At 47.0% G+C, this 24,346-nt stretch overlaps 1 protein-coding gene across 4 annotated transcripts in view; it reads left to right on the top strand.

Annotated features, from left to right (window-relative positions):
• LOC116849144 overlaps nucleotides 1–5,706 on the top strand; it is an 8,124-nt gene extending 2,418 nt beyond the window's left edge. For 2 of the 4 annotated variants that reach the window (XM_032826021.1, XM_032826018.1), the window contains exon 2: nucleotides 4,847–5,706. In XM_032826021.1, the coding sequence (XP_032681912.1) occupies nucleotides 5,190–5,585 (396 nt within the window). In that variant the 5' untranslated portion in view covers nucleotides 4,847–5,189 and the 3' untranslated portion in view covers nucleotides 5,586–5,706. Of the gene's footprint in view, nucleotides 1–849; nucleotides 1,803–1,904; nucleotides 2,061–4,846 lie in introns of those variants that run through there. The other 2 variants (XM_032826019.1, XM_032826020.1) reach the window with 2 other exon arrangements.
• Nucleotides 5,707–24,346: the final 18,640 nt, after the last annotated feature.

Here is a 24,346-nt window from a genome sequence, read left to right as displayed (position 1 = left end):
CTCTCTCTCTCTCTCTCTCTCTCTTTCTATCTATCTATCTATCTATCTATCTATCTATTTCTCTCTCTCTCCCTCTCCCTTTCTCTCTTTACTTCTCTCTTCTTCTCTCTCGCTCCCTATTCTCCTTCTTCTTCTCTCCATTCAGTTCCCTTCGCGGCTTGTCTCTCTGTCTCTCGTTCTTCCCTCTATCTCCCTCCCCTCTCTCTCTCTCTCTCTCTCTGTCTTACATCTCTCTCAGTGCCGCGTCTTTCTCTCTTTTCAACCATCTCTCCCTCGTTCGCTCTCTCTCTTTCTCTCCCGTGTATCGCTCGCCGGAGCACAAATAAAGTCTCTCTTTCTCTCCTTGTTCCGCGAGGAGGGTTCTCGCTCCGTCTCCTTCCTAGCGGCTTTTTCTTCCCCTCTCGCAGTTTCTACATTAGTCTCTCGTTCGTGTCCCCTGATCGTGTGTTTCATTCGAAAATAGAACGTCAGCGCGCGCGTGCCACGCACGCATTTTTGCCGCGAAAACAGCGAATTCCCGCTTGTGGGCTCGCTCGCTTGCTGGCTCGTTCGTTCGTTCGTTCGTTCGTTCGTTCGTTCGTTCGTTTGCTTGCTTGCTCGCTCGCTCGCTCGCACGTATGCACGTACGCACGCACGCACGCACGCATGCTCGCACGCACGCCCGATCGCAGCGAGACCGGCTCTTTATCGCGTCTTTACTTCGCATTTTGTGAGAGTTATGCGACCACCTCGTAGCGGGGTCGCACGCGTGCACTCACGCGTCGTCTGCCCGTGTCTCAGTTTATTTCTCGGTCTCTCTCTCTCTCTCTCTCTCTCTCTCTCTCTCTCTCTCTCTCTCTCTCTTTCTCTATCTTTCTCTTTCCCTCTTTCATCTGCTTGCTACGCACATCATAGCGCCGGGATCGTCACATATTAATCTCGCAGAAATCGCGAGGCTTTCACGTAACCGCACGCGACACGGTAGATTTAATGAGCGGCCGTCGTTGCAACAATAATGTGCAAGAGACACGTGCACTAAGCTAACCTAAAATCCCGTTTTCTTAGAAATACGATCGATTTTTCATTACATACCACGTGATCCTACAGTTCTTATTTTAGTGGGATCGTCGTTAGATCAGATGATCGTAGTTAAAAAGTTACGGGGATGTTTTATTTAGAATGAGATCCTTCGGCATTTCTGCGAATTTACTTGGGAAATAGAGACTGCGGCTCTCTCCTATGGATAAATAAATTACTTGAGTTTACCTTCATCTGTACAATTGAATGGCGAATTGTTTGAAATCCCTGGCGATCGTGTATAGATTATTCGAAAATATCTGTCCATCGATATTAATACAAGCTATGAAAAAAAGTTGATACAAATGGCTGAGCGATATCGTTCAAGATATCGAGAAAAGTTCAAGTTGTTGAATATTGTTGAAATGAAATTTTTTCCGTGTACCATTATGAATCGCCAGACGCTTCTCTCCGTGAATAGCGAGCTGAATAATTAGTTATCCCTCGCGCTTCTTCTCCCTGTCTCCTATCATACCTCGCATTCTAAATTAAGTTACTTTAATTATCCGCCGCAGCAACGGGTGAACGGATAAAACGCGTCACGTAACACAAAGGTGAACGTCTGTCCCGTCGAGAGAGAGAGAGAGGGGTGGAAAAGGGGAGAGGGAAGGGAGAGAGAGAGAGAGAGAGAGAGAGAGAGAGAGAGAGAAGCGCGTGGCAGACGCGCGACGATATTTTGGCGGGAGAGTCGTAAAAATAGTGCCTCCGCGGTTTCCTTCCTTCGGCTACGGGACTATAATTAGCAGGTATTCCGCGTTTTGTACGGCGGGATACGTATTCGCGCGCGTGATCTCACGTTGGATAAGATCAATCGGCCGCGTGCCGCAACGCGGCGAGCGTGCCCGCGCGACAACCGACAGCGGGGAGAGCCTGCAATCGTTATCAGCGAGAGCCGCGTACACGGATTTCGCATTAGACGAGTGCGCCAAGCAGAAGCGGCAGACTGCTGGCGTGTTCTCGTCTTCCACGAGATCCCTACCATGCCGACCCTCCGTCACCAGCAGGTTATTCACTATTCGGGCGATATACAGGGCGACCTAAGGAACCGCCGTGTCCGTGTCCGCCGCGAAATTCTTCGGCCGCGATTCGCAGAATAGGCATTCCTTCGACAGAAACGGCGAGTCGCTTATACAGTTCCCGAGTGATTAACGAGCGAGAGTAAACTCGAGATTCGCGGCTCTACTGTTGAGAATCGCCCTTGGACCGACGCTTTCCGATGTGCAATTAACGAAATAATTGCATCTTTTTTCGAACGATACATAACTTTTATAAATTTCTCTCTCTGTATCTTTACGTGAATGAAAGATATGCAATGATAATTATCGGAGTATTAATCTTTAATCATGCATTGGTACGTTTGAGATATACAAAATTGATCTAATTATTGTCGTCTTTTTCACGTATATTCCGTCCTCTGTCTCAAGGGTATCTCTTTCTTTCTCTCTCTCTCTCTCTCTCTCTCTCTTGGCAGTAAAATTACCGTGAGCTTCGACCACATTCCCGCGCTCATTTTCATTCGATCTTTACGGACGAGTGTGACGATGACGGTGATCGCGACAATATCAACGATGACGACCCGGCCGCGGCACATCGTCGACGGCACTACGGCCGATCGGGCACAACAATGTTCGCGCGGCGCGTGCTCATAAAAATAGCGTTTTCGCGGTTTCTCCCTCCTTACGGCTATATTTAGCCCAGGCACCGGTGTCCCTCGCGTAGTAAACAAATTTCAGGAGGGTCGACCCTCGTGTGTAACGAGAAGCGCCGCCCGTATATTCCTCACCCGCCCGTCTCTATTTTTTCATCGCGCGCACACGCGTCTTCAATATTTTTAGAGGTGGGGCGCACTTGGAATTTTTGTCTCTTGTCGCAGGGGAATATTCGACTAATAATTACGTCTTTAGGCGCGGCTGTTCGTTCCGGATCCGCACGTCTTTTCTTCCATGGAAAACGCGAGAAGGGATAAGAACTTTAGACCGATCATGACCATAACAAGACGTTTCGATAACAAGACGTGAATTACTTTTGATTTCGAAAAGAGATTTTTCGATAGCCCTGAGATAGTCGGAGACGAGATTTAAATCCTACTTTGAACTTGCAATTTCTAATATTTGTCTATTCGGAGGGATGTGTAATATACATGGAAACTGGAATCGTACACTGAGAAAAAAATAAATACAAATAAGAAGATCTTACCTTCAGAAAAAAATAGTTGATCTAATTAAAATTATACTTATTTCTGATTTATTTATTATTAATATTTTATTATACCCTAAACATATATATATTTTTGTTCTAATACGAAAATAGTAGTAGTAACATACACATAAGACTATTATCACTAAAATTATAGCAAGTCTTAATACAAAAAATTGTTTTCTTGATAATATATTTTATAATGATTATTTCTTTATGTGGTTATATAGTTACATATTTTCTCAGTATACTTAGCACCTCTAAATAATAGAAGACACAAAGTGTCACGTACAAGTTCTAAAGAGAACTTGTCGGCAGAGCTAATAAGTTAAATGGAAGCAAAGATATTAATATAGATTTTTTAGAAAACAAAGGTTGATATATAGGTTTTTCAGAGTATTAAAATAGAGGCATTAAATAGAATATTGAAAGTAGAATCAAAATTTTAACTCAGTATTTCAGAAAACGAGCGTTCAGAACGAGGTTAAAAGATTCGAATTGATTGAGCCGCGAGATTATAGAATAACTCTGTTTTATTTTTCTCTTTTTTTATTATTATTCGAAACGAATTTTGTTTTAACGAATATTTAATTTCGGTCTTAACAATGGCGAAACCTCGATCTCTCCACCGTCCATTTCTGCGGTTACATTTTTAGATCCGTCTGTCTCATCTAGACGCTCGTATATTTCGGTATTTCTTCGCTCTATGCAGATAGCTCAACCTGTGTGTGTTACCTGTATTATGTCCCCGGATTAGTTATTTAAGCTATTTTGCTGCTAACAAGAACGAGAACGATGCATAAGCGCTTAAAATATAGAGCACAAGAAAGCGGTGGGGCACTTCTTTTCGCGTTACAGCGCGGTGCCAAAATCGGAGAGCGATAATTAATGAATGAGATATCGCGAATGTGTAACCCACTTGTACCCGTGAGAAAGAGGGAGTAAAAGCAGTTAGAGCTCGTCATGTTATATGCACATGATATAGTGATAATACAATCGCACGATACTTTTAACGTCTCTAGGAGCGCGTGCGCTTACATCGCCTTCGTGTCACGCGCGCCAACGACAGAGGCCACGTACGTGTCACTTGGATAATGGCACTGTAATTATACAAACAGGGGATAAAACGACTGCCGCAAGTAAGAGGGCGCGCGAAAACGAGCATATCGACTCATTAATAAACTGACGCGTTAGCGAAAGAGTTAAGGAATTATGATAGTGTGGAATACAGATGAAAAAATAAACGAGCTAAGATCGTACTCTCCGTTAAGATAGAATGTTCTCCGAACGTGCACTGAGAGAAAAACACGGTCGATCGAACAAAAATATAGTTATTTTCGGTCACGACCATATTGTTTGCTTCTAACGCGAAAATAGTAATGATAATACGCATATAAGGTTATCATCACACCAACATTATAGTAGAATTCAATAAAAACATGGTTTTTTTAACATAATTTGTAGTAATTATATATCTGTGTGTGATTATACTTGCAAATAGTAAATATTTTCCTCTCAGTGTGGTTTCGAACAGCAGGCGTAATCATTCTCTGCGGCCGGCGATAATGATGTGAGATCCTAACGGTTGTTTCAGATCGCGACGTAGATTTGTCCGCGACGACTCCCCGCAGGTCGCGTCGTCGGTCGACCGTCTCTCTCGGCGCCACAACCGATGTTCTAGCCAACGAGGACACGGACGAGGAAGCGGAGGATGCCGCGCGACGCATCCGGGACACGCCGATGCAGCGGGCATCGGCGGGACGCGAGCCGCGGCGCCGGCTGTTTCTCGCAGGGTGCGCGATGATGGCGGAACGCGCGCGGACAGGGGCAGTATCGTCCGGGCCGTCGATCGAGCACGTGGCAATCATCGCCCATCGCGACGCCGAGCGCAACAGGAGCACGTGCGAGCACCTGGGACGCGCGACGGGATAATATAAATGCCAGAACGGCACGCCGGCATCGCGAGTAGCCGAGGTGGCACGACGATCGCCGTGAACGTGGTGCACGAAGGGCAAGCCGTGGTGATACCAGCGAGACGACGCAACGCTGGCGATATCGTCGTCGTCGTCGTCGTCGTCGTCACCGAGAACGGACCAGTTCCTGGAGAGGAGGAGGAGGAGGAGGAGGAGGAGAAGAAGAAGAAAGGAGATTGTTGGGACGCGTGCTTGCATGTAGATCGCGAAATCAGTCGCGTCAGCGAGAGAGACACGCGGCAGGAGCAGCAGGAGATAGGAGAGGAGAAAGAGAACCAAGTTGATCGTCGCGAGCGGATCGTGGACTGTGCACGCCGAACTGAACGGCCTCGCGGATTTTCATCGTACGGCAGGGGCTAGCGGGAGCCACCACGGGGGCGGGGGTGGGCTTGCCCCTGCTTCTTCTCGTTGTTGCTCTCCTCGACAATCTTACGCGCGCGACAACGGCCGCGTCGCCGCCGTCGCCACCGCCGCCGCCGTCGCTTTCCCATTCGGACGTCCACCCCGACATTACGTCCGTTCACCTGCCGCCGCGATCGCCGTACGACCGTACGTTCGCGCCGCGCTTGTCCCGCGGGCCGATTAAGCGCGCCGCCAGCTTGACCGAGGTCAGCAGCGCGAGTCGAGGAACTCTGGATCATCTTACGCTGACGACGCGCCTGTCGCCTTCGCCCGCGTCGCCGTTGTCGTCGTTGACGTCGCCTCTGCTGCTGACGTTGCCTTTGTCATCGTCATCGTCGTCTCCGTCGTTATCGAGACCTTCGTTGGCGTTGTCGACGTTGCGGCCGAGTAACGGGACATTGTCGGCCAATCGATGGATCCTCGCGGCGAGTCCCGTCGAACATCGAGATCCTCCGAGATCGGCTCGTGACGGCGAGATCGAAGAGATCGCAGCGCAGAGAGGAAGGGCCAAGCGAGTACCGATCACCAAACGCTCCAAGTTTAAAGAGCAACCTTCCCCGAACTTTATCGAGCTGTGGCCGGAGACATGGCGTCGAGTTGATGAACATCAATTTGAAGCTCCTCGCGGGCTGGAGTTGACGCCACCCGTCGAGCATGGAGTTCGCTCCGCAGCCCGGGCTTCCACATCGTTGTTAGAGCCCATCTTCAAATTCGGAGAATCAGTATTACGTCCAGAGAATTCTCTGCGGGATATCTTATTCAACGAGGCCGCTTCGAGAACAACGACCACGACGACGACAACGGCAACGGCGGTGACGACGACGAACCCGAAAACGCCCACGATCCCGAACACACGGGACATCGCATATCTCGGTGCAATTCAGCGAACCGGAAGCACTGTGTCCGAGAAAGATGACGTCGAGGGAGTGACCGTGGAGGCGGGGGTGGTAGTAGGTGTCGCGGATAAAAGCGGGAGGGAGTTGGTGCTCGCGGAGAACGATAATGGTGAGGTCGTAGTTGGTGGTGGTAGTGTCATCGAGTGGACCACGACGACAGTCGCCGGGCCGATGTCATCGTCGCGGTCGTTCTCCGGAGACGATGTGCAGGTGGCCGAGCGTGTAAGGGTGCGGTCGAGTTCCGAACGAAGCTCGCCGAGGAGTGAACAGGGTGACGAGGCCGAGGGCCAGGTCAAGGTCACCGTCGCGCACGGCGAAGACTCGTCCGCATCGTCGACGACGACGACGACGACGACGACGCAGCGACCGTCATCGACTCAGGACACCTCTATGGAAGCATGTGAGTACCGACAATCCAACCTAAAATTAAACTCGACGTTGAAAAATTGTAATTCCATAAGAGATGTCGTTAACAAATTTGAATAAACGATTGTTTTATTCGAGATTATCAAACATTTCTTTCGTGAGAGAGACAAAATATATTTATTTTAGCAAAATATTTAATGTTAAAAGCCTCGTCATATTTTATTCAAAGTGAATTTTTCAGTAGAGAGGATGAAATATGCACACACGTATATTTTTATGGAATTGTCTCTTTTTAACATTGAACGATTTAATTATATTACAATGCAAATAACGTTAATTTTTCGGAATAATCGCTATGTTCGGAATTCCCATCAGCCACAAGTTTAATCAAATTCCATCTCTAATTAATTTTCGCCATTGTATTGAGAGAGGGAGAGAGAGAGGGAGAGGGAGAGGGAAAAAGAGAGAAATGAGGTTGGAAATATTCTATAAGCTTTTATTCTACATTGCTCGAAACAATTGAAAGATCACGTTGAATAAATAGCTCTACTGAGTAGTTTTCATAGCTCGTATTAAACGTAAAATTAAGTTATTCGAGAATCTCTCTTAGATTAAAATTAGACATTGAGACGAATACTCGATGTTTCAAATATCAGCGAAGGCTATATACAGGCGGTCGAAGAAACGTTCCCCAGATTGTTCTCAGCGATGTAAAATGGAACACACAACGATCCCCTATCTTGGTCGCTAAGACACTCGCGCGGCTTCACCCCTGAATAAGACATCCGCCCGCGCGTCTTGTCGCCCCGGCTATCTCGCAAAACCTCGTCGGGATCGCCGATTCGCGCTAGCACGCGAGTCTCACCGTGGTCGTTTTGCCGTGCTCGTGCTCTCGTGCTCGTGTTTACAGGAACCGCAGGGGGGATCCTCGGTCGGGTTATTTTTAACTATTCCAACCGCGCGCGGCCACCTTCCCCATTCCTCTCTTGCGCTTCTTTTTTACCTCGTACTGGCCGTATCCTCACGCGCCGCCCTTCGCCACTTTCTTCGACGAGCGCAGCAGAAATTGGAGCGCCGTTCATGTCCGTTCTTTCGGCCAGGCTGAAGGAAGAAGGGGGGCAGCCTTTTTCACATACTAGCTGGTCCTTTCTTTTTTTCCTTCTCCTGTTGTTTCACCTAGCGGCTCTTTTTATTCGACCTCTCCGTCGTGTCTCGCCGCCGCGCAAGAGAGTGCCCCTTCTGCGCGCGCACGTGGAGTGTGATGGATTTTTAGGGAGGCTTCGTCCTCATTTGACGCCCACGCGTTTTCGCGTAACACAGTAGGGACCCGAGTAATACTTATGGAATTAAAAGGTGTAGCTTCTTCTAAATTGGATTCGTATTTAATTAGACCTTTCCATTAATAACATTACATGATTGCGTCTTCTATATTTTCCTAACTTGAGGCTTAATATACGATTAGTAAACAGAAGTATTATCAGCAACAACAAGCACAATAAATATTTCGCGAGCATTGCCTTACACTGAGAAAAAAGATATCTAAAAAATAGTAAATATTTATTCTCTCTCGGTGGGTATTAATAACATATTTGCTTAAATCTAAATTCTTTTATTTAATAGAACAAACAAATGTTTTCATGAAAAGCTAGTTTTCTTAAGGAGTTTCAAGAAAGTGCGAATTCTATTAATTGAAAAATATTTTATATATATTTAGTATAAATGAATACATTATTAGTACCCAACGAATAGATATTCTCTGTTTCTTAGGTATTTTTTTTCCCGGTGTATAGAACGATAGCTCTCGGGATGAGGGGTAAAAAACATTCCCACGCGGTTAATCCATTTGCGTATACGCACGATGAATTAATCACGGGTAATCACTAAGCTAGACTACGAAGATTAGTGTGCCAGTGTACGAGAGAGAGAGAGAGAAAGAAAGAAAAGGAAGAGAGAAAACTGACACGGGACGGTTGCGTTCGGTCCTGTCACTTTGTGTGTTTTTGATTACGTCTGGCTACGTGCGCGAGTCGTGACCTCGCGTACAAATCAGCCGATTAGTCCTTTCGCGCACTGGCCGAGCGTGTACGCGCGTCGCCTCTTCCACTTTCCCCGCACTCACCCCCATTCACCCTGTCACGCCTTGTCGCACGTGCGAATTATGCGGCGATCACAATGCCGGGCAACTACAACTGCTGCGACGGGAACGGCGATTGAATCCTCGTCATCGGCGTCGACCGCGAGCTTGACTTTCGGTTCACGTACGAACAAGCGAGCGAAGGAATGAAGTTTCCTCGGCGGTGCGCGTTTACCATCGAAATTCGTAGTCGACCGTGGCGGATTAACCGTCGAATGAAATTTTATTAGTGAGACAGAGAGAGAGGTGGGAGAGGACGAGCTTACTTCGCCATAAAGTTTTAATACTCGGTCGATATAAATCTCATATTTATATCGGGCCGATTGTTACTTGGACGAGTTATTACTTTTAGATTGACCCTTGGCATATTATCGATACGTACTATCTTCGAGGAATGTTGCGCAACATAAGTCGTGTCAATCGCGTAGGGAGGCTTACCGAAATCATATCGGATTCCTAAATCGTGTCTCATCAATATTCTTTGTTATTATTGAAAATGAAAGGCATCTTACAACATAAAAGCGAGAAATAAATGAACAATGAGAAACAAAAGATTTTCAGATCATATCTTCCTAGCTAAAATTACCCAGCATTATCGCCAAGTGTCAAAGAGATGAAATCAGGGCGAGGAGGCGGGATGGGTCTAGATGTTTCATGGTAGCCTATATTTATTTATTTAGAACAAACAATTGCTTTCATGAAAGGTTTTCTTAAAGTTTCAACAAAAATACATTCTTTTATTAAAAAATTAAAACCTAGAGAGTAACCATTTGGTCCATGTCGGTTAAAGGGTTTAGGAGTGTATGGGAAAACACATACAGATATAAACAAACTATATATAGATTTTGTAAATATTTAAGAAAAATCAAGTTACAAAATCACGATTGATGAGGTATCATTGAAAAGACTGACACGTTTTCGGCGATTGATTCGCTTGAACTCCTGACTCGTTTATACCTGCATCCGTATCTCGCACGAGCGACCTGATCGCAATTAGCAAAGCGGCGCGGCGCGAAAACACCGGTCGTTGCGTAAGATTCGCAGCCGGAAGGGTGAACTCTTTCGAGATATTCTATATATACGCGTTACTTTGACGATTCGTACGCGAGCTCGTGTGAAAAAATGCCACGGTGGGCCGATGAATTTTTGCTCGCCGCGGGATCTCTGTTATTGTGCGCCGTTTTCGTGCATTTGTATCATTACTTAACGCGTTTATTTCCGTGCTCCTGCAAGAGCGGACTCGTTCTTCTCTTTTACGATCTAATTCGTGATCTGGACAGTTCCCAACGGTGAGTTCTCGTGACTGCGCGATACCCAGTACCCGGTATAAAAGGAATGACTAAATGGCCTGAGTAACCGGTCAGGCATTCCAAAACTTGCGATTTATTTTCGTATCCCTAGAAAAGAACTGACGCACCGGTGATATGCGGAGAGAAAGAGAGAGGGAGAAAGAGAGAGAGAGAAAGAGAGGCCATGTTCTCGCCCTGTGTGTATTCAAAGAAACACTTGGGAGAGACGAGCGAGCGATGCGTATCGTTGTGACGATAATTCGGGGTGAATTCGACCAAATCTCTTCCCGAAGATCTTGGCGATTTACACAATGTCCCAGAATTCATGTTAACGCGCGTCTTGAAAATTTCACGAGCACACTATCTATTTTGCCTACGCGCGATTCCTCGGCTTGCATCGCGATAGATCGTCTCATAATCCGCGTCAGAATCCGGGACAAAATTCTGTTTGTGATCTTGCGCGCCAATGTTTGTTATAGACACACATCTATAAATACGAATCTGACCCTTCGAATACGCGTTTTCTCGCGTACTTTGGAGCTCCGTGTTCTGATTTCTGTCGCGAACTATAAATCCGCCCCAACCGCGCGCCTCGGCAGAGGATTAAGGAGCCTCGCAGGTTTACCGCCCACCGTTACCCCGCTGAGGGATAATACCCCTTTCTCTCTCTCTCTCTCTCTCTCTCTCTCTCTCTCTCTCTCTCTCTTCTCTCCTCTTTTTAACGCGTAACTCGAAGGGTTATATTTTTTCTTCTGAAACGTCGCGGAGGGGCCCTTATTCTCGACGCAGAATTTAAGCGGGGCGATCGACGGGGTGATTTCCACGGGACCTCGCTCGTCGTCGCTCGGTGTGTGTTGCGCTCTCGTGTATTACGACGTATATCTCGGAATTCGAAAGCAGCGGCACGACGCGTTAAGGGTGGCAGCCAGCCGGCAGGCTACCGCAGAGCACGAACGGGGGCCCGCCAGAGAGGGAAGGGGGAGACCCCGGCGGCGAAGAGCGAAAGGGCTTCGTCGCTATGGTAACCCTGGCACACGGCTCCGACTGTGGGGTGCCTCAAGTTTTTTATGGCCCGAACGATCGGAGGGTCGAGACTCTAAAAATCGTTACACAGACCTAGATACACGCCTCGCGCGCTTCCCGTCCCTACCCTCGGCCACTCGCTGCACCCCTCGCGAGCGAGCGAGCGAGCTGCCACCCTTGCAGCACACGCCACCCTTCCGGTCACGGACCTTACGCAACAGCGTTTCGCATGCTGCGTTGTTTCGCTAATTGTGATCAGACGGCTTTTACGCGCGAATTGTCGGCGCGAATCAGCGAATTGTCGGTGCGAAAGAAGACGCAAACGTTTCGCTCGTGACGGAGAGATATCCAAGTTTTTGTTTATAGTTTTTGTTTAGTAGAATTATACGTGAAATTTCAACGGCGCGTACGTGCGTGCGGGCATGTGTATATCGCGAGATCTAATCGCGTTAGGAGCTTTGGACATTCCGATGAAATATTCAATGCCGTCGCGAGTTATTTCGGCGTAGCGATCAACCCACGGGGGATTTACGATAATTGTTCTCGCGATGGATTTAAGAATATCCCGCGGGTTAAATGTTAGACACTCGCCTCATTACATCATACGCGACGAGGATAGACTGTGAATGTTTCATAACGTTATCTCGCCGAGTCATCGGCGAGCTCGTATTCGAGTATCGGATACGATACTCTTTAATAATGGAGAGCCCCGCACAGAGAGTCTCATAGTCCTCTATATCGCGCTAAGCTTTCAATTATCCGAGCTTCTGCGGAACATTTTTTCCACGGTATGAACTAAAGTGACCAGATTTCTCAGCTGCAATTCCAGGACACTTCATAAATGTATAGAGCGAGGAGGGGCGGGAAAGATCACTAAAAATTCCACTCTTATAAAACAATATTTTATTTATAGACATATAAAAAGTAACTTAACAACGATGAAGGTTTACTACATGCGATAAAAGTAGAAGTTATCGCGGAAATAAATTGCTATTCTTACTTAAAAGTAAAAAGGAAGAAGCAAAGCCACTGTACTTACCAGAGTTAAACTCTCTCAACAAAGTCTATCTTTGCCGGAAACATTTGAAAAATCCTCTGATCCGGAATAAACCGGTACGTCGAATCCGGGACAAATCGGCGTCGCGGATAGCATTGGAAAAGCTCCGGGACAAAGTGTGAAAAACCAGAACTGTCCCGGAAAAAACGGGACCTCTGGTCACCTTATCTGAACGGACACTCGTCGTGACGGTTCTGCCGCTGTTCTTTACGCGCTCGTTTCTCCGCTCTTCATCTTCGGGACGTACGTTCGCGTAGATCGACGGAACTCGCGATACGTCGGTCGTATTTGCGCAGAGACGATGGGCAGAGAACGGGGGAAAGAGGGAGGAAGAGAGAGAGAGAGAGAGAGGACAGAAACGATGCAGGCCCTCGGTGCTCTTGGCACCCTCCGCACTTGGTAGCGAAAGGGTGTGCGACGTTGGCGGGTTGATAGCGAGGTACGAGCGAGCGTTGCTTCGAACTATAAAGTATTGACTCGCCTCGTTGTACGGTCATGTCTAGAACGGTTCGCTCTCGCCTCTATCCGGAAGGTATAATGCAACTTCCGGCAGCGGGGAAATAAATTTCGCTGACCGCGCGCGCAAAGGAGCGAAAGCCGAGCTTCTCCGCGAGGTGACCCGAAACGCCGATTAACGACCGCGACGCGCGCGCATCGCATGAATTGCGAACGGGATTAATTTCGTTGCTCGTTAATGTTTTATCAGCCGACTCAACTGCTCGTTAATTTTCTAATAAGCAGCTGGGGAACCGCAGTTCTCTTGTCGTGTTTCGATCGAGGGAACCCGAGTAAAAATTTGAATATTTTCGGCCTTAATATTTTATCTCACGCTTGTTTCAATACCTTAAAGCCTGCATCAACCTCTTTTGAGTCTATTTTAATCTACTAACTATGCCGAGAGATCCTTCTTAGAACCTACAAATAGCATTTTGTACATTTTCTGATATTCAGAGGCGTTAAACAGGATTTCAATTTCCATGTATGCTACGCATATATTGATCCTTCAGAATATACATATGTCAGGAAACTCAGGTAGAAAGTAGAGCTAAAATTTCGTCTCGGTGAGATACTCCGAGCTCTATGTTAAACCTTGAATTCTACAACGTAGCTAAGTTCGCAAAGTAGGTTTAATGCTAATGATGCAATTTACTTCTATTTTGATTCTGATGATGTCCAAAATTTCCTTTTTCACTTTCTTCAGCGTCAAAATATATTGTATTATAGGCTTCAGAATATTAAAATAGGTATTGAATAGGATAATGGGGCTGAAAATAGGATCAAAATTTCGACGTCTCTTTTTATCCGAGTCGAAATTTTCGATCCTACTTACAATCTTAATATTCCATTCCTATTTTGATACTTTGAAGCATATATCAACTTCTGTCCTCTTTAGAACTCACAAGTGACGTTTTGTTTCTATTCAAAGACGCTAGCTAAGCGGGATTTCAGTTTCCATGCATATTACATATACTGTACATATTACACATTGATCCTTCAGAATGGACAGATGTGCTCAGGTTCAAAGTAGGACGAAAATTTCGTCTCGGCAACTGTAAGCTCATGAAACATGTGAATAAATGCGCCCGAAATATGTGCGCACGCGTGACGTTGTATTTTCAAAATATGTGCGATCTTTGTCCCTTGTGTCTCGTGTATCTTCGTTTCTTCACGTACAAATCGTCCCGTTTGAGAAGTCACGACGAGAGGCGGAGGAGAGTTCTACCCAGGAATAGATGCCAGAGAGGTGGTGCAATCGCGATCGCTCCGATTCTCCGTTTCATACACCGCTCCGGATTCAGCGGCCGTTGAGCTTTCTCTCTCTCTCTCTCTCTCTCTCTCTCTCTTTCTCTCTCTGTTCTGTCTCATTCTCGCCCTTTCCTCTCTCTCGTCTTAACCAACGGCGCTCGCACTGGAAAGTTAAGTATTCGGATTATTGACAGGTTCGCCGTGCGCGCGGCAATTACACGCGGCGGTAGTTTTGAGAGAACACAGAGACGCGAACGACCGACAGACTAAACAAAAATAACCTCTCGACGGTACATACGTGCACGTGCAAGGATGTTTGGTGTGTTGCGACACCAGAAAGAGTGTGGCGGAAGTGTGCGGATGCGCCTTTAAAACAGACCGTGCAGGGACCCGAGGGGACTGATCGGATTACCGATATTGATAATAATATCGTCGGGCACGTACAGTTAAAGTATCGAAGAACTGTCGATACATATATATGTGCGAGAGAGATACTCTCGCGGAACAGTATTTGTCGGAGAGGTTTTTTCTGCCCCTCCCCCCACCCCTACTGTGTCGCGATTAATCCTGATAACGCGAGGCGACCTAGCGATGCGTTAACAATGGCTTTGGAGGCGTGAAATTCCGCGCACGACCCGACCTCCTTTCGGATCGAAACGCTTCGAACGCCGAACGCGATTTTGAGATATCGATCTCCGTGTACTTTGAGGTATTCCCCGTATTCGTCGCCGTATGCAACTCCTTCACCCTTGACCTAAGATAACGGTGACAGTTGATAGCAACGCGAATAGTAATTCACTCGCATAGTTGAGGGAGATGACAAACTAATTACTTCTGTCTCGTACTTTCCATGTTTTTTTTTCTCTTTTCAACATTTGTCATTTAATGTTCAATCTTCCTCCTCGCGTACGGCGTTTCCCACGAATCGCGTTGAATTTTTCATAAACCCGCAAGTGACCGAATCCAACGTTTTTTTTTTGTTTTCGTGACGAATCTCAATATTTTGCTCACGGTCACGTTTTATTCATGTATAATCAATTTCTAATGGCCCTCCGCGAAAATGAGGAATGGCTGTCACATTAATTCCGCGACACGTTCTCTTCCAGTAGAAGTGACATTTTCGTAGCATCGATTTGCGCTACGCATTTGTAATTATATTACCGAGTAAATATTCCACCGCATATCAAAATTAGCCATGTGAAAAGATACGACTTGCAGTATAGTTTGACAGAGCAAAAGATAATATCCGCGATAGCTTTCGATATTTTCTAGGACATTGAACTATTTTCATATTAATATTGCCTGCTAGGATAAACGTCTTGATTTTTCCTGAAGGAAATGCATATTTATGAGAAACATTTTGCCATAATAATAGAAATTCATATATATTGTTATCAGTCGTGCTATCTTTTCAAGAATAAAGTAGAATATATCATATTTTTCGATTAATATTTAACCAACACGAAAGTTACGCGTCTCTCATCGCGAAGTCAAGGAGGAATAAATATTGAAATATTAAGTTCGGGTTGGAAGTTTACCAGAAGCGTCATTCGCCGAGCGCAGGAATTTATTTCGGTAAACTCATTAAACCGTGAAATAAACTTAAAGGGGGAGAAAAAAAAGAGACAAATTCGCCGCCGAAGCAAAAGGCTCGGCGGTTTCGAGGAGGCAATATTACTTGGATTGCGCGTTTCTGCGTTATCGACGCGACTCATTCTTCCGGTAGACGAAGGCTGTACGCGCCATTGACGCGACATTGACACATGTCAAATCAATGTTAGAAGAGCGAGACACGATCTGTCAGCGCTGATACGGAAGAAACAATAGCATCGGCCGAGCGACGATGAAACGCCGCGAAAGCGAGCGAGAATGAGACGAAAGGGGAAACGCGTCATGCATGCGTGCGCGTTGCTCTCATTCGCAACTCTGACGAATGTCAGCGAGCTGTTCATACGCGCCACTCCGCCGCATTGATTCCCAAACTACTGTTGCGTTTCCGGGGAAAAGGGCGAACGCGAGGGCGAGGACGCGTTTAATTAGTGAGCAAAAAATGGACACTGACAAAAAGAACAAAGGTATCGCGAATCCGTAGCTAATTTTGAGTCTCGCGCGCACAAAGCGCGAGCGTTTTTCTCGCGAGCGCGATGCAGCGAACCGCGGTACTTGGCTTCGGTATTGTTTTCTTATGCACCGGGTGCAGCACGACGACGCGGTAAATATGCGCGAGAGAGAAAGAGAGAGAGAGAGAGAGCGAAACGCGCGTCGGCGAAATAGCTGACCGTCCACGCATCGCGGCGCGCGTCTGGTCCTTGTCTGCTCGGCCAAGGTCCTTGAACGGCGATCTATTTTTAAAAAGCTACACAATTGGATAACCGATCGGCCAGACGCGTATCGTACGTCGAACGGCGTGACGAGATGAGATTGGCAGACCGTTTATTACCCCTCTTGTGATAATTATGTTGACTGCGCCGCGTGCGTGTGGTAGTGCGATACATATATGTGGAATTATCGTGCATTCGACTTTTTTGCAAAATGCCCGCGGCCTTTCTATAAAATGCAGAAGGTGATGTTTCGTAGAAATCCCAGGCTTTTTATGAGGGAATTGAATTTACAAACATGGTGAAAGGTATGACGCTACGTTTAATCGGCCGTAGTTGTGCAAGAATTATCCTACTCATGTGGAATATGTTCCGAGAAAGGGAATAAGATAAGTACGAATCAAAATGGTCATGTCGGTAATCTTCATTGTGAGAGGTTTTACTCAATCGTTCAAGAAGTCAAGTATGGTTAATTTTCTTTTTCTTTTTTAAGGATATTCATTACAAACACCAGCAATGATAAGAGTCATTGACAAGCTTAACACTTAAAAACATGGATAAAAATGACGCAACTAGTAGAAAATAGAAATTGTTTCTTGATTAATTTTAGATGAAACTTGAATCGTTTTATGTAAGAAAACGTATGGATTACCCATTAATAACAAAAATCATCATTTTTTGAGTTAGATCATTCTTGCATAACTATGATCAATTCTGCTCGCGCTGAAAAAAATCTTCAAGAACGGGATTAAAATTGCCTCCGAGAAACGTGGAGCAATTCTGAGCTCATGGAACTCGAGAGAGTCGCAAAACTTGTTCCCGCTGATAATCCATGCGATATCGTAATTAGACGAAATTCGTAAGACGAGCGTAACGAGAGACAATCGCGCACGCTGCGACAGAGCACGCTCGCGCGTACGTTTTGTGTTAGACCGTCAGACTATTCCGAATGAAGTTTGAGGCGACGAAACTCACTGACGCATAACCAATTAATATGCGCGAATCGTAGACAATTATGATCGGTTGTGCGTAGCAGCAGCGCGCTCGCGAGGACGCAACGCGTTCAAGTTGCGACGACGGACGTAACAGAACGGCGACGCGTATGCGCATAGTAGACCTTGAGCCACTATTACACCGGCTGTTTATGTCGTTATGCAATCGCATTCGAGACGAGCTTAGACCGCGCGCGCGCACGGTTGTCTACCGTAGTAAATAATACTTTCCACTCGTCGTCGTCGTGTATGTAAGTGCATTCTCCTCACACATTCGCACATAGACGTTGCGCTCCGTGTCTCGCTCTCGCAGCCTCCACCGTGAAATAGTCGTTGAACTTTTACGAAATCCTTGTGCAATACGCGACGATTGATGATGCGTGTTAATGCGGGGAGAGTCACGCCTCGGCGACTCGCAACATCGCCGACTCGGTTCCGTTAATCCGCGAACGCAACGCGCACGGATCGATTTGCGTGGAATCGCGTCGGTCGCGACGCGTCTCGAAGATATTCGCGCACTCAAGCACGCAGCCGTGCATTCTTTGAGAGTGATTTTCGCAGAGCGTTTAGGTTTGAAAATACCAATGCTTGGACATTGAAAACACTGGTAGATATCTGCTAGGCATTTTTAGTGTTTTGGTCTTGAAACTTAAGCTTTCAATATAAAATATATACATTGAATGTATACATATATTCTGCGTTGAGAGTTTAAATATTTGTATTTAAAGATGAAAACAATGATAATATTCCTGGCTGGGTTACTAGTGTTATTGGTTCTTTTACCTTACCTATGCTGGGATTCTGTAACTCGTTATTGGAATTAACGATAGTTTTGTTATCGTTGCGCAGCTTTTGTATACTGTAAGAAAGCTGGGCAATGATAACGAAACTGTCATTAACTCCAATAACGAGTTACAGAATCCCAACACAGGGCACGTATTATGAAACTTGTCGGAATCGATTCTGATCGAAATAATTCCGTTTCTCCTAGAAAAGACAATAGAAATTTAGGAAATAACTAAATGTTTCCGATCGCAATTGATTCCGAAAAGTTCCATAATACGTGCCCTGATCTATACAATTCTAAACAGTCATAGTATCATAAGTTTCGTAACTTGTGCTCGTAAAATTCGTAAAAACTTATGATTTACAATTCTATGCGTATATTGTGCAATCACTTGTAATAATCGTAAATTACGTAAAATCGTAGATATTTACGAGCGATCGTATGATTTACGATACGTATAGAATTGTAGATCAACTCATAAGTTCTTACAAATTTACGAGAGTAAGTTACGATTCTTACGATTCTGTTTAGAATTTCAGCACTACTTAGTACGCGTAACGCTTACGTAACAGGCGTCGCTTATGAATGAGATGTTATCGCGCTTGCCGCACGACTCCGCGAATTCTCGCAGCCGCGCCGAGACTCGAATCGCGACGCGAACGTTATGGAATAATTAATTCCCGGGCGTCTTGGCATCGCGCGACGACGTGTGCGACGGAACGTCGAAAATGCGCTTCGAGATATTTATATATATATACACACACACACGCGCGCGCGCGCGTATATACGTTGCGTTAGAGAACGCCATTCTGGTGCGGCGGCGGGCCCGCGCGTTACAGAGGACTCAAACGCGGTCGAGCGGCGCCATTTCTCGGAGGAATTCGCGTAATTGCCCCGTGGAAAAGAGGTTTGCCGCGCGAAAAGTGACGGTGGCTGCGGCAGATAGATCGCGAGATAGATCCCCGTTCCGCGCGCGCGAAGACCCGCGGCGTCGTCTTCTGGCCACGTGCGTCGCGCCGCACCGGCGGTCGGTAGACTACGTTCACGTAGCCGGTAGTCTGTAATCGGTAGTCGGTAGGTAGGAAACTTGGTACAGCCAAGTGGTGGCTGATGAGATCCCTGAGTAGTCCTAGAGCCCCGGCGAGATCGCTAATTTCGATCCAATTCACGCTCGAGCGACCGCCGTCATTTTTCCGATCTCTATCTGCCTCTTGATTTATTGTTCGACCGCTCTCGGCATGCGATCGGTGTTTTTTTTTTTTCATTTTATCTTTTGTCTCTTCTCTGTACCCCCTTCCCCTCTCTCTCGCTTTCTCTCTCTCTCTTTCTGTCTGTCTGTCTGTCTCTCTCTCTCTCTCTCTCTGTTTCTTTCTTTTGCGCTTCTTTCCTTTTTTTCTTCTTCCTCTCGTCCTCCACCTTCTCGTGCCTGCACTGCCTCCGGAGTCGGCGGCCTCGCTCCTCGAAGACGATGACGCGCGCGCGTGTGCGCGAAAACAGGAATCGCCGGGCACGCTTCGTATTTACATTCCGCGCCGCGGCACTTTCAGTTTTTCCTCTTGCGAATACGCGCATCCTCGCGCGTGCTTCGTCGCGATTTGTCAGCGAGGAGTCGCACTGTGTTGACTCAAGGCGGAGGCACGTCGTAAACGCGCGAGAATAAAGATGCAGTCAAGAGAGAGAGGGAGAAACAGAGAGGGAGAAAAAAGGGAGAAAGCAAACTGTACAATTTTTGTCTTGCGTTTCCCTTTATTTCCTCTTATTTTCCGAACGTTGCATCGCGTTGCGCTGCGAGATCATGTCTCCCTCATTGCTGTGAAAAACATGACTCGAATTAATTACGACAAATTCGAAGAGCATTTAACGTCTGCGCTTGACAAAACTTGGTGAGGCTAGTTCGCCGCCCGAGTCGAAATTTTAATCTTGCTTTCGATCTCGGGCCTAATTCTCAAAAAATATTGCATACAATATTTCTATGAAAAGCTATAATATACATAACATAAACTATAGCTTTTCATAGAAATGTCGTATACGATATTTTTTGAGAATAAGGCCTCTGAACACTCCATTTAACACTTACCTTGATATTCTGAAGCTTATATCAGCATCTTCTGATTCTATTTTACCTAACCAACTTTACCAAGAAGCTCCCTTAGAATCAGAAAGTGGAATTTTGTGCATTTTCTGTCACTCAGAGGCGTTAAATAGGTTTCCAGTTTCTATATATATTAAACGTACACAGACTCTCTCTTCAGAATATACAGAAAGTAGAATATACAGAAAGTTTGAAAGTAGAGATCTAAAAGATCGAAAGTAAGGCTGAGATTTCGACTCGGACGGTTGCAACAACGCGAGAGAGCAAAGACAGAGTCAGGTGCGCAGTACGTAATCTATTTGATCCTCCGTACGATCCTTACATTGCGTTTCCTTCACGAAACGCCAAACCAATCACAACAAACCCCACGAGAAATATCCTTCGTCTCTCACGCGATAAAAATCCATTTCCGCGTTCGGGAAGTCAATCTCGCTCGAAGTCGTTCTCCAAGAAGAGATCGACGCGATTCCGCTCGCTGCGAAGGACGAAGATACGAATGAAAGACCGAGTCGCGAGGACCATCCTATATTTTCCGTCTCACCTCTCCGACATTATGTGACTTTATCTCGCCGAGTCGTAACGTCCGTTCCTTTCGCACCGCCGGAAGCGCATTCGTCTCGTGAACATCCCGTGCGAGACTACTTAACGCTACACCGCGGATTGTCCATCCGTCGCCGGCCAAGGACGACTCCTCGCGACGCGTAACACCTAGCGCGATAGAATTACGTGCCGCTAATGTGTGTCACGCGTGCGTCGATTGCGTCACGTCAGCCTCGCTCCGACGACAACGACGACGACGACGACGACGACGACAACGGCGTGCGATCCGTCCAGACGAGCCGAGGTAATCGGTGTCAAGTGCCAAAGGAACGAGACGTTCCCGGAAATTGCGATTAATCGCACGGTCATCGCGCGTACATGAATGCTGCAACGTTCTGAATTGCACGAGTCAATTCTCGTGCCGCGTCCGCGAGCCGAGCATGACACGCTCACACAAGACGTCCAGGGGTTCGCTGCGGTTCAAGTGCTTGTATCATTCAGCAGCGGCTACCTGAATCGGCGTATCGGGATCACTGAGTTCCGTCTAATTGATTTAACAAGGACGCGATCTCCGGCGAGCACAAAGATGCTCCTGGAAAGTCCAGCCATTGTCCAGCAACAATATCCAGAAGAGAGAGAAAGAGGGACATGTTTCGGAAAGAAAAATCCCATTTTCGGCCATGCTCTTCTAGGAGCTATAAGCGACGCGTCGCGAGCAGAATCATTCTCCACACGCGGAGAGACGGACGAATTGACGATTTTGCGAGTTTATGCGAACCTACATGATTCTCTGTCTGAGATCCATATCAATAAATGTTACTTGAAACTCTTCGCAAATAAGATATTTAAATTTGAGTTTAAAATTAGATGAGTTTTTCAATTAAACCGCAATTACAGATCTAACATCACACATGTGTATTGTGCAGTTCAGCTACTCAGCTTAAGTTAAATTCCGAGTAAAAACCTGAGTGTTTCAGAAGTGAGATACAAACTTCAAGTAACGAATATTAATACAGGCCTCAGATGACTCCCAAGATCTCATCATCCCGCGCGATCTCAGTCTTTGACGTAACAGCGAGATGTATAGACTTACATGGACGATACGCATGGACTTTTTTATTAATTAGCTCTGAACATGCGCCCGCTTTTAAGCCCGTGTCACACTAGCGATTGGCGGCTGCGCTGCATCGCGTTTGCGTCGTCTCCCTTGGCGCGCTTAAGACGTGCGTCTGGGTCAGGGATCGAACTATTGTGAAGTGAATCAACTTTAGGAATTTGAAATATGTTTGAAGGCAATATAAAAATGTAGGTTTCGAAAGAGGAATCTGGCAGAACGCGCGGTATGTAACAATACACGACAAACACACGACACATACACACACACATGCACGTGCAGCGAGCGCGGCGAGCACATTAAAGCGAACTACTAGCCGCCTAGACACTCGACAGACTCACGCTTTGCACAATAGTAGGAAGCGCTAAAAATAATCCGCCCCGGCTCCACCGCGTTCTGGCCTTGGCCAGCTTCGGTCCTCGCAACCTGACCGTACCGTGGCGCGCCGGCACTCCGGGCGGAGTGCCGCCACCTCCTTCTCCTTCTCCTCCTGTGTGTTCGTCTTACCTACACACGGATGGCAGCGCACGTGGACAGTCGTGGATACGTGGGTGCGCGTAGTTTTTTCGGCCATCCTCGCCGCGGCGGATCGATTAGGGAAGTTTGCTCCTTTCTTTCGGCCCGCTGACTCGCTCCCCCGCGGCCTCCATTTGACCCTTCGTCCCGGCGCGGGGACAGACTTCTTTATTCGTCACGACGCGAGGCGCGTCATCTCCGAGCGAGCATGTATAACACTTGACGCTTTTTCATCCCGCGCGGTTGGTATCGAACGAATGTCGCGTGTCTCGCGTCCGGGGGATTTAACATGGAATATGAAAGAGAGATGATATAAAATGGATATGAAATACGCGAGTTTGTATTTTACGCACACCTGGGAGAGAGATTCGAGGAACATATTCGAAATTGTAATCGAGCCGTGAGCGGTGTGTAGGCAACGGAAAAACAGAATTGAATCATATATAGGATATCGTGCTTCAAATTCACAGTTAATGTATTGCGTCCATATTTATCCTCGCGATATGCCGCCGCGATTCCCTCCGACTCGTCGTCCAACTTCGAAATTCGCATTTACATGTCTCGCGGAAGAGAAGGAGAGAGAGAGAGAGAGAGAGAGAGTGTGTGTGTACATGTGTGACGTCCAATATTTTTTGACTCGTGAAAGAGAGAAAAAAATTGTTTGATGACGACGACTCGAAAGACGAGATCGCTCGCGACCGTATGGAGGATAAGCCGGGAACGGGTACCGTTAAGGACGTTCCGTGTGCCAACTTCGACAGCCGTGGATCGCCGTTGAAGAGCGATCATTAAAGACGTCTTAACGAGGAGTCGCGCAGACGGGACAATAGCGGCGGAGGAATCACGAGAGCCGTCTCCCTCCTCCCCCTCGTTTCCCTCTTCTTCCCCGCCCCCTCCCCGTGCTCCTTTGGATCTCTATTGGATGCATGCGAGGTCTGTCGTCCCGACTCTCCGTCTGCGTCTCCGTCGCGCGCCGCCGGGTCTCGCTTCGTGACTACACACGTCCGCCTCGTCGTCCTCGTCGAAGCGAGATTCTGCGCCAGACAGAGAGAGAAAGAGAGAGAGACATTAAACCCTTTGCCGCGTGATTTAGTTGACAAAGTAGCGGAGTTACAGTCCCTCGCGAAGAGAAACGGAACCCGTCGGGCCCCAGATGGAGAGAGAGAAAGAGAGAGAGAGAGAGAGAGAGAGAGAGAAAGAGAGAGGAGTCTTCGTCGTCGTCACCGACGGCCCGACGCTCTGCGACGTCATCTCTCCGGTATCCCGCGAATATTGCCGGAACACACATGGCAACAGAAACGCGAGCTGCCATCGTACGAGGCCCGGGGTGAAGGGAGGAGGGAGGCTATTTAAAAAAGAAAAAATGTCATTGTTTAAGCGTCTTTCGGAATCCGATATCCGTATTAGTGTTTAGTCTGGCGTCGCGTTTCATCGGGTAGACGCGCCGGCTCGTACTCGCGAACGTGCCATCGTTTCTCGATTTTACATTCCCCCCCTCCTCCCCCCTTACGCCGCTTCTCTCATGTCCGCGATCTGTTTTCGCCTAGTGCTTCAGCGTTACGCTGAAAATCTCGTGGAATAAGGACTTCGATCAAATTACCGCGATCGAAATCCTTCGTTGGCTGATATACAATTACGTGCGCTGGCGCACGATTGCTTAAAACTGGCGAGAAAGAACAGTTCCCGACGTTTCCTGTATTGTTATTGCTATAGTAAGCTGATTTTTTGCGACGACGAACTGCCGCGGAATCCGTTATTAGAATTTAAAAGGTCACCTTCGAGATATTCTAGAGAGAGAGAGAGAGAGAGAGAGAGAGAGAGAGAGAGAGAGAGAGAGAGAGAGAGAGAG

This window comes from Odontomachus brunneus, unplaced genomic scaffold, assembly GCF_010583005.1.
Source record: "Odontomachus brunneus isolate Ranch 3 - 2012 unplaced genomic scaffold, Obru_v1 Obru_scaffold_107, whole genome shotgun sequence".
Taxonomy (NCBI): Eukaryota; Metazoa; Arthropoda; class Insecta; order Hymenoptera; family Formicidae; genus Odontomachus; species Odontomachus brunneus.
The sequence above is the reverse complement of the archived record's forward strand: the minus strand, read 5'-3'. Positions and strand labels throughout refer to the sequence as shown.